The following is an 11,687-nucleotide window of genomic DNA, read 5'->3' on the forward strand; positions in this document are numbered from 1 at the left end:
CAAATTATGCATTATTGATTTGTTGTTGATGAAATAGCCTGCCCCCAAGGAAAGAAGAAAAAATAATAGAAGTGATGTATACAAATGGCACTGATAAGCTCAGCATATGGCACACACAGCTGCGAAAGAGTTATGCCTGACGCCTTTGTTCTCCCTGTCACTTGCCATTAGCTTACGCGGACTCACACTTACACACACACGCGCACACATACATTCACACAAATACAAAGCTAACTTTTGTGGCTCAGCGGAAACGCACAGCTTGAAAGTAGGAAATTGCAAAGTTCTTTGCCAGGTCCGCTGCTCAGTGGTCAGTGCATCAATTGCCTTTAGGGTAAAGTGTCTGCCTGTCTGTCGCAAGAATTCTAATTAGTCTGATATAAATCCAACAAATGCTCTCCAACTTTATTGTCTTGCACTTTATCAATTATAGTTTCTTTGTCTCTGCTTTATATAGCAATCAATTATATTTTCCTTAGCTTCTATTTATTTTCCTCTTTCTTTTTGTAGCCACAAATTGCTTATTACCGTTGAACCGCCCCTCACCTCTGGCTACCTGCGCTAGTTCTGCTTGAGATGAATGTCACGTTCTGGCCCTAGGCGAATTGCGTTTTCCCCTGGGTCATGAGTGAGAACCGCGGATGGCGCATACTTTGTTTTCAGGGCGGGCTTTTCATTTCATTTTATTTTCTTCGTTGGTATAAAATGTTGAAAAAAAAGTTTACACTTGTATTATTGATGGGCCGCAGCGGGATTCTCTTACCTACAACCGTTGAAGGCACCGTTAAACACACTACGCCACAACAACAACAAATTTGTTAAAAATTACTATTTCCTTTTGCACTTAGTGCTGTTCGCGGCGTGACAACAACAAATCTGTTTCGCCACTGGCATTCACAAAAAACACTTTTTTCGAGCCCAACTACAACGAAAATACCAAATAACTGTTATTCACTGCACACAGTTTACAACGCCAACATGCTAAGAGCGGACAACTAGCGAGAGCGTAAATATGTAAGCGACTGAGTCAGAGAGAGAGAGAGAGAGAGAGAGAGAGAGACCGTGTGTTGGCAGTTGCACGGCTGCCAGAACGAGAGCAGCTATCGAGTGGCTCTCAATTCGGTCGCAAACCAGTGGGTTGACTGGCTGACTGACGGGCTGATTGTCAGTTTTGTAAGTTGACCCCAAACGAAAGCTCTTGGCAGAAGAAAGCTTGCTGACTTTAAATTGGCTAGCTGAAAAAAGGCTGATAGTGCAGCAATGCGACAACAAGATATACATACATATGTATGTTAAACGATAAATGTATTTGCCAGGTGCATGCACTGGCAAATTGTTGGCTTATTAAGAAATGCACGGATATGGTAACCGGCGACATCCGTGTGTGTGCATATGGGAGTGTGAGTTTTTCTTGTTTATCGTCTGAATTTTTATACAAATGTTCCGCTTGTAAATTTTTAGCACACGCACCGGAAGCTGTCGAGCGTACACGAAGCGCTGATAAAACAGACTAATGCCCGACTGTCTTGCTCTTGCCCCAAAAAATAAACGGAAAAGTTACTGAAATTTTTACAGGCGAGGTAGCAGCACCTGACTCACACACACAAAGACATACCCACACGCAGGGAACGCGCGCGCGCTTTGCGCCTACATTTGTAACTAATGTATGTGTGTGTATGTGTGCTGCGAGGGTGTAAGAGGCGTATAGGTAATTTATATAAATTATTTAATTAAGCCATGTACGTCAGCACGCAGCGCAGAGCCCATTATTTAGATTAAAATCAAACCCATTACGTTTTATGCCACCTGTCTTTAGCGCTTCCTTCGTTATTATTTTCGTTCCTGCCTAAGCCTCCTCATCCTCTCTCTCTCTCTCTCTCTTTCTATCGTTCTCTGTTTCCCTCTCTCTCTCCTCCGTTAACGTCTATTGGTTTTGTTATGATTGTTCTTGGCATTGCCTTCAGCCACCCCTCCCCGCCTGACTATGCCAGCCAAATTGGCCACATTTGGAGGATGCCTATGGTTTTCGGCTTTTGTTTGATAATTTAAAGACTGATGAAAGAAAGACTTCAACTGCTGCCATTGCTTATGCAGCTTATTCCGTATTGGTGCTCTTCGGTCCCACGTTACAGCGATTACACGTAAATCATTTTATTTACATATGTATGTATAATATAAATGACCGGTTGAGTACTCTATACAAAATATAAACAATACAATTAATACTATTTCATTACATCCTAAGAATAGATAGGACAAGTACATAAATGACATCATCATTTCATAATTATCACTGGACTCAGATCGTTAATATATGAAGATTTGTTATTTATCTATTTATGTTTTCTTGAGGGCCTTAAATTATGATTTGTATGATATTAACATATATGTATATTTGTTTTAGATTTAAATTTATTGTGATTTTCATCTACTAACAAAATACAAATCAGAGATAATTCTTGATAACATATGAATACCAACGAATTTCGTTTAATTTTCAAATAAGAAACTCATTCGGGGAAGTAATCAATTTCACTGCGCATATTCTTTGAATCTCCCCTACTATTGTTTATTTCATATTCCATTTTATATTGTTTTGTAGCTGGAAAATGATTTTGCTTTGAAACGCGATGCCATTGAAAATGCAATGGAGCAATCGCACTTAGCAATGGAGCAATCGCACTTAGCGCTCGGAATTGATTTCTTTTATGCCAAGCCAAATGATAAAGTTAATTTACCCCTCACTGCCATCTGCCAGCTGACGGCCATGATATTTAATGCAAACTGCCCGCACCCTTAACCGCCGCTCCTCCAGCCCCTCATTTCCCTGGAGGCGGCATACACTTGGCGGTCGTCGTCAATCAATGTGAATTCAAGAGCTGCCGCAGCCGCAGCCGCAGCCACAGTCACAGCTAAAGATGACAACTAAACTTCACTTCAGCCGCAGAGAAAACGTCATTTTTTAGGTGGGAAGAGGGTGGTGGGCGTGATGGGGAAGGGGCGTGGTCGGATGTACACGGCGGAATGGCTTAATTTAAAACGGTTTCATGTTGTGATTTTGACAAATGATAATTTTTTTTGCATGCCTTGCTGTGTGTGTGTGTGTGCGTGTGGACGAGTGTTGCAGGCAGGCTAGGTGTATGTATGTGGCAGGCTGTGTGCGATAGCTTTTGTGTTTACTTCGTCATCCCAGCTACGAGTACGATATCTCTGCCTCCCTTTTATGCTGCCCTTTGAGTCTGTAATTTTGTAGTGGTCGATGAGTTGGCACAATGCGCGCGACAGATAAACGAAACCTGCCCCTGCCCCACTCGCAGCCCCTATTTCCTATCCGCTGAGCCCTGTCCCCACTTGCAGAGTGTGTCAAAGGGTCGTTAAGTAAGCAAGCTGCCACACACACACACCTACACACTTGTCCACACACACACTCAGACATTGACATAGTAGAGAAAAGTTTCAGTTTCAGTTTTGGTAGATCAAAAAACTATGTACATCTGGGCTGACTGCTACATGCACCACTCTCTATCTGTCCCTATCTTTCTCTTTCTCTTTCTCTCTTGCTGTCTGTATTCTCCGCCTTCGCAGCACTTTCCTGGTTACAGCTCACTCGGATATACAGTTGAGCGTTCCTGCAATGGACAGTGAAACGGGCGGCAGGACAAGCAATCAACAGCCACCAGCAATGTTGCAACAATTTATTGATTTAACAACCAAAATAAAGGGAAATTTCATATTGCTCGGCTGTCCCAAATGTAATGCTCTTACTCGATATTCGGGGCGTAAGCTGAACCACAAAAATTTCTTTACGGCAACTGGTTTCAATACAAACAGATTCGGGATTCCCTACTGAATATTATGCATGAAGAAAATATTACGTTACAACGTGGAGCAAATGCTTAATGGACTTACTGGGAAGTGTTTATGAGAAGGGCGAGCGAGCTGAATTGCGGGCAAAGTGAAATCGACAAAGCCAATTTCCTTGGTTGTTTTTGTTGCTGTGTCTGTTTCTGCTTCTGTTTCTGTTACTGTTGTAACGTTTCTGTTGACGTTGCCGGGGAAATAGGATTGGGAATAGGTATCAAAGCTGAGCCAGCTCAGTCGGCATGTGGCCAAACCAATAAAGCTGGCAAATTGGGCAAATGTGTGCATATACGGCATGCAGCATGTCCGAAATTATAAACAACAATCAGGATTCGTGTCAGCCAGACCACACGAGTAGTAAAATTGCAATCCTATCGACTTCGACACCACCGCTTCCCATCGATCCTCCATTCCCGTTGGTGGCCGCCTGGCTCGGTTTCGAGACACGCGTCTCGAAGCAGACGGTGAACAGCGTCTGCGTCGACTGGACACCTAGCCCGGAGTCCGTTTCTGTGTTCAGCATCGAAAAGTACCACAAGCGACACGGCTGGCAGCAAGTGCTATGGGCGAGCTCGAGTCCCCAGACCATCCACCACCTGGAAGAGAATTTCGGCTATCGACTACGCATTCGAGCTCTACGACCCTCTCTGGATGGCAGTCACTACGAAACAGTGGCCATTTCACCGGACATCATTGTAAAGCGCTGATTCTTCTTATTATATACATATATAAAATATTTTAGGCTTATTCCTTATAAAATTTTATAGTATCCCAGAAGTCGTTTGAGTTGTTTGCATACGGTAATCAGTTCTGCACTTAGGGCCTTGAAAGCCATTATATATTGGCTAACATATGCATATTTGTAACTGCATACGCTGCATATAAATACTTATAGTCTATAAGTTACAGGTGTATCACTTACTACCACAACAAATCGTCGAATGAGAGTATGCATACAAATTGTAATCTGTGTGTTTGTGTATTTGCATGAGCATGCACATATGCATATGCATGCAACGCGCATAAATACATTATAGTGTAGGCTATTTATACCCTGTAGATGCTATATTTATTACAGGTATTAAGTGATGTAATGCTTTGTAATGATGTAGGCAACCACGGAAGCAGCGCTACCATCCACAAACTGTTTGTATCGAGCCATTCGTAAGTCGCAGCAATTTCTGGTCAAGCGCATGCTGCGGCGGCGACCCAGTCTGGTGGACTATCCTGGTCCGAACGGATATCTCCCTTTAGCAAATGCCATTATTCAGGGCGAGATGTGCGTCATTGATGTCCTCCTCTCGGCTGGCTGCAGCGTGCATCTGGGCAATCCACATAACAAACGCAGCCCACTGCATGTAAGTGGAAAGGATCACTTGGGCCGCTTCAACTAATCACTCGCGTGGTCATTCCAGTTGGCATTCTATCATGGCCATCTGCCGTCGGCCCGAATTTTGCTGAACAAAAAGGCGCAGTTGGAAGCGACTGACTGCAATGGAATGACACCCGCGCATTGCGCCGTTGATGCCAATCAGTTGGAAATGGTGAAGTTTGCCCTGCAGTCTGGCGCCAACCTGGAAGCAAGAGATGCCTGCGACTGGACACTGCTAATGCGGGCAGGTAACGGACTGTTAGAATTGGCTCATTACACATATGTATACACCATATATTATGTATATGGTACTTGTTCACTTCAAAGTCAAATCTTATTATTTAGGCTTAACTGCCTTTCACCCTTACACCCCACAGTGGTCATGGATGCTGGACTGGAGCTTATCAAGCTTTTGGTTACACACGGTGCCAAGCTCGGGGCTCGCGATGGGCTAGGCAAAAGCTGCTGCGATTTAGCCAGACTTTATCGCCGGCAGCAGGCAACGGATTATTTCGACAAGGTACACGAGTTTCGCCAGGAGCAAGCGAAGGCTACGCAAGCTTTGGCTAACACATCACCACAATCCGGCCAAAAAGATTAAGTGCAGCCGGCCGGCTAACAGTATGAAATCTGTCGAAGAACGCGTTAATGAATGTCCCTCTGACAGCTTAACTCATGCATTACCCTAGATAACTACTAGTCTAGGAGCTAGGTTACTTGGAAGAGCACCATAGATTCGAAGAACACTTCAGACTTCATATTCAAATAATAATATGTATTAGCATATTAATACTACAAAAAGTATATATTTGTATATATACTATGGTTTATATGATAAGTTAATGAATCGAACTTTGATTATAAAAAATATTAGACTCTAAATATATTTTAAACGCAATTTCTTGTGATTTCCGTCTGATAGCCGCAAGAGTAAGTATTAAAGAAGTCCGCGTTTTCCTTGAGGCCCAGGTAAAAAACGTGCTCGGCCAGCTCCTTTCCAAACTCACAAAAGTTCTGGGCGAAGAGTGTGAAGAAGATTCGCTTGTTGCTCAACTGGTAGTGTCGAAGTATCTCGTTTTCTTGGTCGTAGATCGCGCGATGCTTTGTCGAGGACTGTATCCAATCGCTATACTCTTGCCAAGTGTGCCTAAAGCTCTTTAGATAGATGACGGCTAACATACGAGCCTCGCTTAGCACGTTCACGTACTGGGGCAGCTTGAGGCACTCCGCCTCCTCCCGGAAGTGCGTTGAGTCCCGTTGCCGCTCGCTAATGTTAAACATGGTCATGTACAAATGCACGGTGAACGTGGGATAGAAGTAGGACATGGGTTTGTACCGACTCTGGTAAAGATACAAGCTCCAGTCAAGCATCGTCCGCTGCACACCCAGCTCGAAAGTTGAGTTGCGCTTTCGATGCTGTTCGAGATTCCGCAAATTGTGCTCGTAGCTCTCGCGATATATGCGCAGACCGGCGTACTCTCGGTTCAGGTCTCCGGCATAGAAATATATACTGGGCGTAGCAAACTTTTCCTTATAGTTTTGTAATCGATTCCGCAATGGATGGGAGTCGGTTCCAAAAACTGATTTACTGCGGTTCACAAAGCGTTGGATTAGATCCCGAAAGTCACGCAACTCATGCGAACTGCCCTCCACTAGGTCTTTGGTAATGATGTAGCCAAAGAGCGGTTTGAAGTACTCAAATGTCTCGCGATAGCAATCTTGCAAGGACTTCAGGGTGTTGCACGATATGAAGAAGTCGATTAGCTTCTGCTTCGCTTCGAACTGCTCCGGGTCGTTTTGCAGCTTAGTCAGCAACTGAATGAGATCGCTGCTGGGCGGCAGGTGACCTGTAGGGGATTTAATAATTTAATGGCAAGCTAGATAAACTAATGATTTGCTTTCCATTCAGCTGATCGAGAGGCTGAATATATAATTAGGTATCCAATCATTTAGGTACAGAATACCACTATTTTTTATATTCGTACCCACCCATAACCGAGAAGAGAGGACGATTGCGACTGCAGACGTAGTCGTAGTAGCTGTCGCAGGCGTATTTCTGGGCATTGATAGAGTGCTCCATGCGCATAGCCAACTGGCTTAGTTCTTTGATGCGCAGCTCGGAGAGGTGGCCTGTGTATGCAATCTGCGCCGCCGTAGCAACCAAGCACGCGCAAAGGAGAACACACAGTGCAGCAGTCCACATTTTACACTGTTGCTTAATTTCGATCTCAGGGTTGCGCTTCGCTTTCAGCTCTTCTCGTTGTTGTTTCCTCAACGCGTATTCCAGTACACTAAGCATCGAGCTGTATAGCCAGCTATGTTGCTGGCATCCGCCGTTGCCCAAGCTCAAGCGCTGATAAGAGCTGATGTCGAGTCGTATCAGCAGCAGTTCTATTGCTCTCCCGCTGCTTTGCTGACTTAATTATACCCCTTACGAAAAGGAAAACTCTATAGGGTATTATGATCCATCTATGATTCTTAAACTATGTTATAGACTCGTTGAAGCACCAGATCTTAAGTCAAGTCCAAGAAGTAGGGTAAATTAGGTACCATACACGTATTTCTGATCACTATAGATTATCCAATTTCCCTTCTAATTATGGGTGACCCATCAATATATCTGACATGCAAGCTAATCATTATTTCCTGATTATATTCAGTATATTATTGTAAAGTATAAAAAGGATGCTCATCAATTATAGGGAATCTACTTGTCTACATTACAAATTTTGTCCGTCATTAAAAGTTATTCACATTTTCAAGACGCTCCCCAGTTTTTAAATGTTCGCTCTGGCTTGGTTGTATATATCAGTACGCCGCTGCTTGTAGATGGGAATCTGGCGACGCACTTCATCCACCGTGTCGAAATCTATTGAGAAGTGGGACATTTAGTAGGTCTCTTCGCGGAAAGTAATCTACTTACCAATTGTTTCTACAATCAGTTCACGACCCTGGCCCGCCTCGCGCAGTACCCTCGCCCATGGATCTACTATCATCGAGTGTCCGTATGCCACATAACCGGACATGTTGTCGCGGGCGGGAGCACAAGTGACCACAAACAGTTGATTATCCATCGCACGGGCTCGCTGCAAGAGCTCCCAGTGCATGGGGCCCTGGCAGATGCAGAAAGCGGAGGGATACACAATCATGGAGCACCCTACACCGTCATTTACATACATATGTACATATTTATAAAGTATAAGTATAATACTTTCTAAAGGCTTATCATAGCAGAAGCACTTACCCATGTTTCGATAGAGACGCGCCAGCTCCTCGAACCGCTTATCGTGGCAGATGCCGATACCGACTTTTTGCGCACCGATTTGCACCACAGTCAGCTCGTTGCCTGCGGTCAAGGCTTCACCCTCATCGAACTGCACACCGCCAAGCTGTTCCGGTTCGATGTTCATATTAAAGAGATGCAGCTGAAAGCAACGAGGGGAGGCTGCAGATCTACTTAATTATGTGCAATGCACTTACCTTCCGATGGCGGCCAATTAGTTGTCCATTCGGTGCCCAAACTGTGCACGTGTTGTACAGCTTATTGCAGACATCCCGCTCAATTATGCTGCCGCCAATGATATAGATACCCAGCTTTCTGGCTAGATTGGACAGCGCCCGACAAGTGGGACCATCCGGAACCGGTTCAGCATGCCGCCCGAACTCCTCAACGCTGTAGGGGCCATTGAAGCTCTCCGGTAATATTGCCAGCTGTAGCTGTGGATTGTTAGCTTTTAGCTGCGTTATGCTTTCCAGAGCCCGACGGACATTATCCGCCACGTCCTTGCCTACGGGCAGCTGTAGCAAGCCCAGTGTAAGTTCTATTTAAGAGGTACAGATTTCTATTACGACTCCAGTGATTTTATACGTTTTGCTTACTGTTACTCATCGTATATTTTGTATGGGATAGACAACACAACCACAAGCGCTCGCTAGCACACTCTGTTCGAGTTAATCGCACGACAGTTGCCAATTGATGATTTGTTCACAACATTTTTCCCATTTTATAGCTCGATTTTCAATGCACCTATCTGGGCCTAACAACCTTGTTTTTGAATTGTGTTATCAATCAAGATGCGATTTGTATTTTTTTATTATAATTCAATGTCCCCTTCAAGTATTTATAATCAATAGAAGCCTTTATATTAAATCGGAGCTGATTTTTATTTTTGCATTGTGTATTTTACTCTATCGACTGAATCAGCGTTATAAACGACATGGCAGCCCGAAGAATCTGTATAAAATCAAAGTGAGTTATCAGATGCGCATTGACATCAGTTCAATCAATTACTTACCGCTAGAAAATTGGCCAAGGAAGCCTCGTAGAAGCCCGCCTTGATGAGCACCTCTCGTTGGGAGCGATGCATGATAAAAATCAAGGAACGTCTTTGTTTGTGGGTAGCCGAATGCCAATTGGATGTCTGGACAGCCACCCCAACTCGTAGGCCCTGAGAAAATATACAAGACTTTGTACAAATATAAGCTGAATACCAATATGCTCAGAGACATTTAATCTCAGATAGAGACATATGTTAATAAAAGTACGAGTGCAGGTACCTCCACTTTGATAACCTCCCCACCATAACAGTATATGAAGAGCTGTAGCATTATGGAGCAGAAAAAAGAAAAGTACACAAGAAGGGCCATGATGGAATCCAAGTGCTGCAAAAGTACTCTTCGCTTCAGCTAGATGTGTAATATTTATAATAGTGTATATAGTCACCGTCACGATCTGGTAGATTATGACGCCCACCTCTAGCGAGGTGATAAAGAACTGTCCAAAGACGATGGGCGTGTAAATGTGGCGCAGTTGCCTGGACAGGCTAAGCAGCTGCACATGGTAGTCGACTACATCGGCCATTTGCTTCTCTACCAGCTGCTCTTCCTGCTCAAAGGCCAAGAGGTTAATGTTCTGTTGTAGCGCCTGGAAATGGGCGCGTAAATTGATCGCAAACGATATGAACAGCCCATCCACAGCCGAGGCATACAGCACCACAAAGATAGTTACGAACAGGGTATAGATAAAGCCAATTTCGTAGCCCGGACTCTCGACATCATTGAAAGGGAACCTGTTGATAGGAGCAACAAAACGGGAAAACAGTAGGATAAAATGTGCACGAAATTAATATGGAATTTTCCCAGAGGCATATTCTACTAGCTGGTGAATTGCCACAAGTGAAAACAGATTGTTATAAAAAAACAAAAGTTCAAAGTTCAAGAAAGGAAGTTTACTGGGTCATATATACAAGGAAAAAGTGTTGAGCCCAACACTAAAATAAAAATGAAAATAAAAACAAAAACAAAAAGTATTTTAGTTTAAACTAAAAATTTTTGTTAGGAAATAAAATTATATTTGTATGGAGGTAAAGTTTAGGACCAAAAGTCGTGCAGACAAGTGGACTAATATACCCTTCTTTACTTTACAAGCAAAATATAAAATGCCAGTACCCTTGTAGACACATTTCTTAAGAATGTCATTTCGAAATTGTGAAAAAATAAAAGGAACTAAGTAGACCTTCCTTTCCTTTTATCTTTACTTTCTATGCAAAGCAGCTGCAAAGGACAAAGGTTTCAGGGTTTTTATATCACCCCCATCTCAGAAGCGAATATCAGCTTAGCCAAACGGAGACGGATTACCCCAGCTAATACAACGAAAAAAAAAAAGCTCAGTCACGGCGATAAGTGTTCTTACTTCATAGGCATGGGCAGCTCCCTATCATAAGGCACGCCCCGCCAGTTGTTGGTGACAATCTTGATGATGGGTCCAAGCATGAAGTAGAGTCCAGTAAAGCCGCAGGACAGACAATACGCACGGCCCAGCAACGTGGCCAATTTGTTACCGTGCTCCACATACCCATAGCCTTCTGTTCCATGTTGAGCTGTGCATAGTTTGAAGTTTAATTAGTATCAGAAATATATACCATTGACTGTGTTATTTTTATCAGATAAGTATATGTGTATTTAATTATCTTTGGGATAGAACTAGAAATTAATTTCTGTATTAATTTTGACTTGCCAGAAGCAGCAAAATATATAAGTAAGTTGCACCTAATGAACCTAATAAATAAGATTGCTGCCTTACCGTACTTTGGCGCATAAAGTAATTAATGTGATTTACATTTTGAATCAAGTTGTCTGAAACTCTGCATCATTTGAAAGAAGCTTCGTTTGTAAGCGAGGAACGTCCATATCTTGGTGACAGTCACCAAGTTGGTGAATGCGACACTGAGACAGGCCGTAATCAGCTCCATGTCATCCCGATTATAGACGACATACGACAGCATTGGATACTCGGCGGACAGCACGAATACTAACGATACAACGTGCCGAAGGCCAAGGGACGGACTCCCCTCACCAGAACTCTCCATGTTGTGACCCATCAGGCGCAGACAGTTCTCCTGCAGCTGGAATAACCGAGCCATGACTTGACCTGCCGATGCTTTCTGTGCTCTGT

At 43.5% G+C, this 11,687-nt stretch overlaps 5 protein-coding genes across 7 annotated transcripts in view; 1 reads left to right on the forward strand and 4 right to left on the reverse strand.

Annotated features, from left to right (window-relative positions):
• cpx (synaptic transmission protein complexin) overlaps window positions 1–1,489 on the reverse strand; it is a 29,026-nt gene extending 27,537 nt beyond the window's left edge. Inside the window, exon 1 of one of the 2 annotated variants that reach the window (XM_089256396.1) lies at window positions 1,471–1,489. The gene's annotated coding sequence lies outside the window, so the exon portion shown is untranslated. Of the gene's footprint in view, window positions 1–763; window positions 947–1,470 lie in introns of those variants that run through there. The other variant, XM_089256395.1, reaches the window with a different exon arrangement.
• A 2,657-nt stretch (window positions 1,490–4,146) lies between these two features.
• Window positions 4,147–5,927, forward strand: flip (ankyrin repeat and SAM domain-containing protein flippy). Its single transcript, XM_018098676.3, has 4 exons — window positions 4,147–4,556; window positions 4,974–5,219; window positions 5,277–5,481; window positions 5,611–5,927. The coding sequence occupies exons 1-4, from the start codon at window positions 4,164–4,166 to the stop codon at window positions 5,832–5,834; spliced, it is 1,068 nt and encodes a 355-aa protein (XP_017954165.3). The 5' UTR covers window positions 4,147–4,163; the 3' UTR covers window positions 5,835–5,927.
• Window positions 5,928–6,088: 161 nt separating this feature from the next.
• LOC108649086 (uncharacterized) lies at window positions 6,089–7,710 on the reverse strand. Its single transcript, XM_018098088.3, has 2 exons — window positions 7,223–7,710; window positions 6,089–7,080 (listed from the first exon to the last, which is right to left on the reverse strand). Exons 1-2 carry the CDS (start codon window positions 7,530–7,532, stop codon window positions 6,122–6,124), a joined length of 1,269 nt encoding a protein of 422 aa, XP_017953577.1. The 5' UTR covers window positions 7,533–7,710; the 3' UTR covers window positions 6,089–6,121.
• A 156-nt stretch (window positions 7,711–7,866) lies between these two features.
• Window positions 7,867–9,247, reverse strand: LOC108649144 (omega-amidase NIT2-A). Its single transcript, XM_018098155.3, has 5 exons — window positions 9,113–9,247; window positions 8,714–9,054; window positions 8,478–8,658; window positions 8,157–8,390; window positions 7,867–8,102 (listed from the first exon to the last, which is right to left on the reverse strand). The coding sequence occupies exons 1-5, from the start codon at window positions 9,120–9,122 to the stop codon at window positions 8,011–8,013; spliced, it is 858 nt and encodes a 285-aa protein (XP_017953644.1). The 5' UTR covers window positions 9,123–9,247; the 3' UTR covers window positions 7,867–8,010.
• A 146-nt stretch (window positions 9,248–9,393) lies between these two features.
• Window positions 9,394–11,687, reverse strand: Or82a (Odorant receptor 82a). Of its 2 annotated transcripts, none has more exons than XM_030387486.2 (6): window positions 11,352–11,687; window positions 10,926–11,112; window positions 9,957–10,302; window positions 9,791–9,895; window positions 9,529–9,681; window positions 9,394–9,467 (listed from the first exon to the last, which is right to left on the reverse strand). In XM_030387486.2, the coding sequence occupies exons 1-6, from the start codon at window positions 11,653–11,655 to the stop codon at window positions 9,417–9,419; spliced, it is 1,146 nt and encodes a 381-aa protein (XP_030243346.1). In that variant the 5' UTR covers window positions 11,656–11,687; the 3' UTR covers window positions 9,394–9,416. The 2 variants fall into 2 exon arrangements, with proteins under 2 accessions (XP_030243346.1, XP_089112515.1); XM_089256389.1 differs by having other exon boundaries at window positions 9,761–9,895.

Source organism: Drosophila navojoa, chromosome 2 (assembly GCF_054131105.1).
Source record: "Drosophila navojoa isolate 15081-1374.11 chromosome 2, UAZ_NAV_1.0, whole genome shotgun sequence".
Classification (NCBI taxonomy): domain Eukaryota; kingdom Metazoa; phylum Arthropoda; class Insecta; order Diptera; family Drosophilidae; genus Drosophila; species Drosophila navojoa.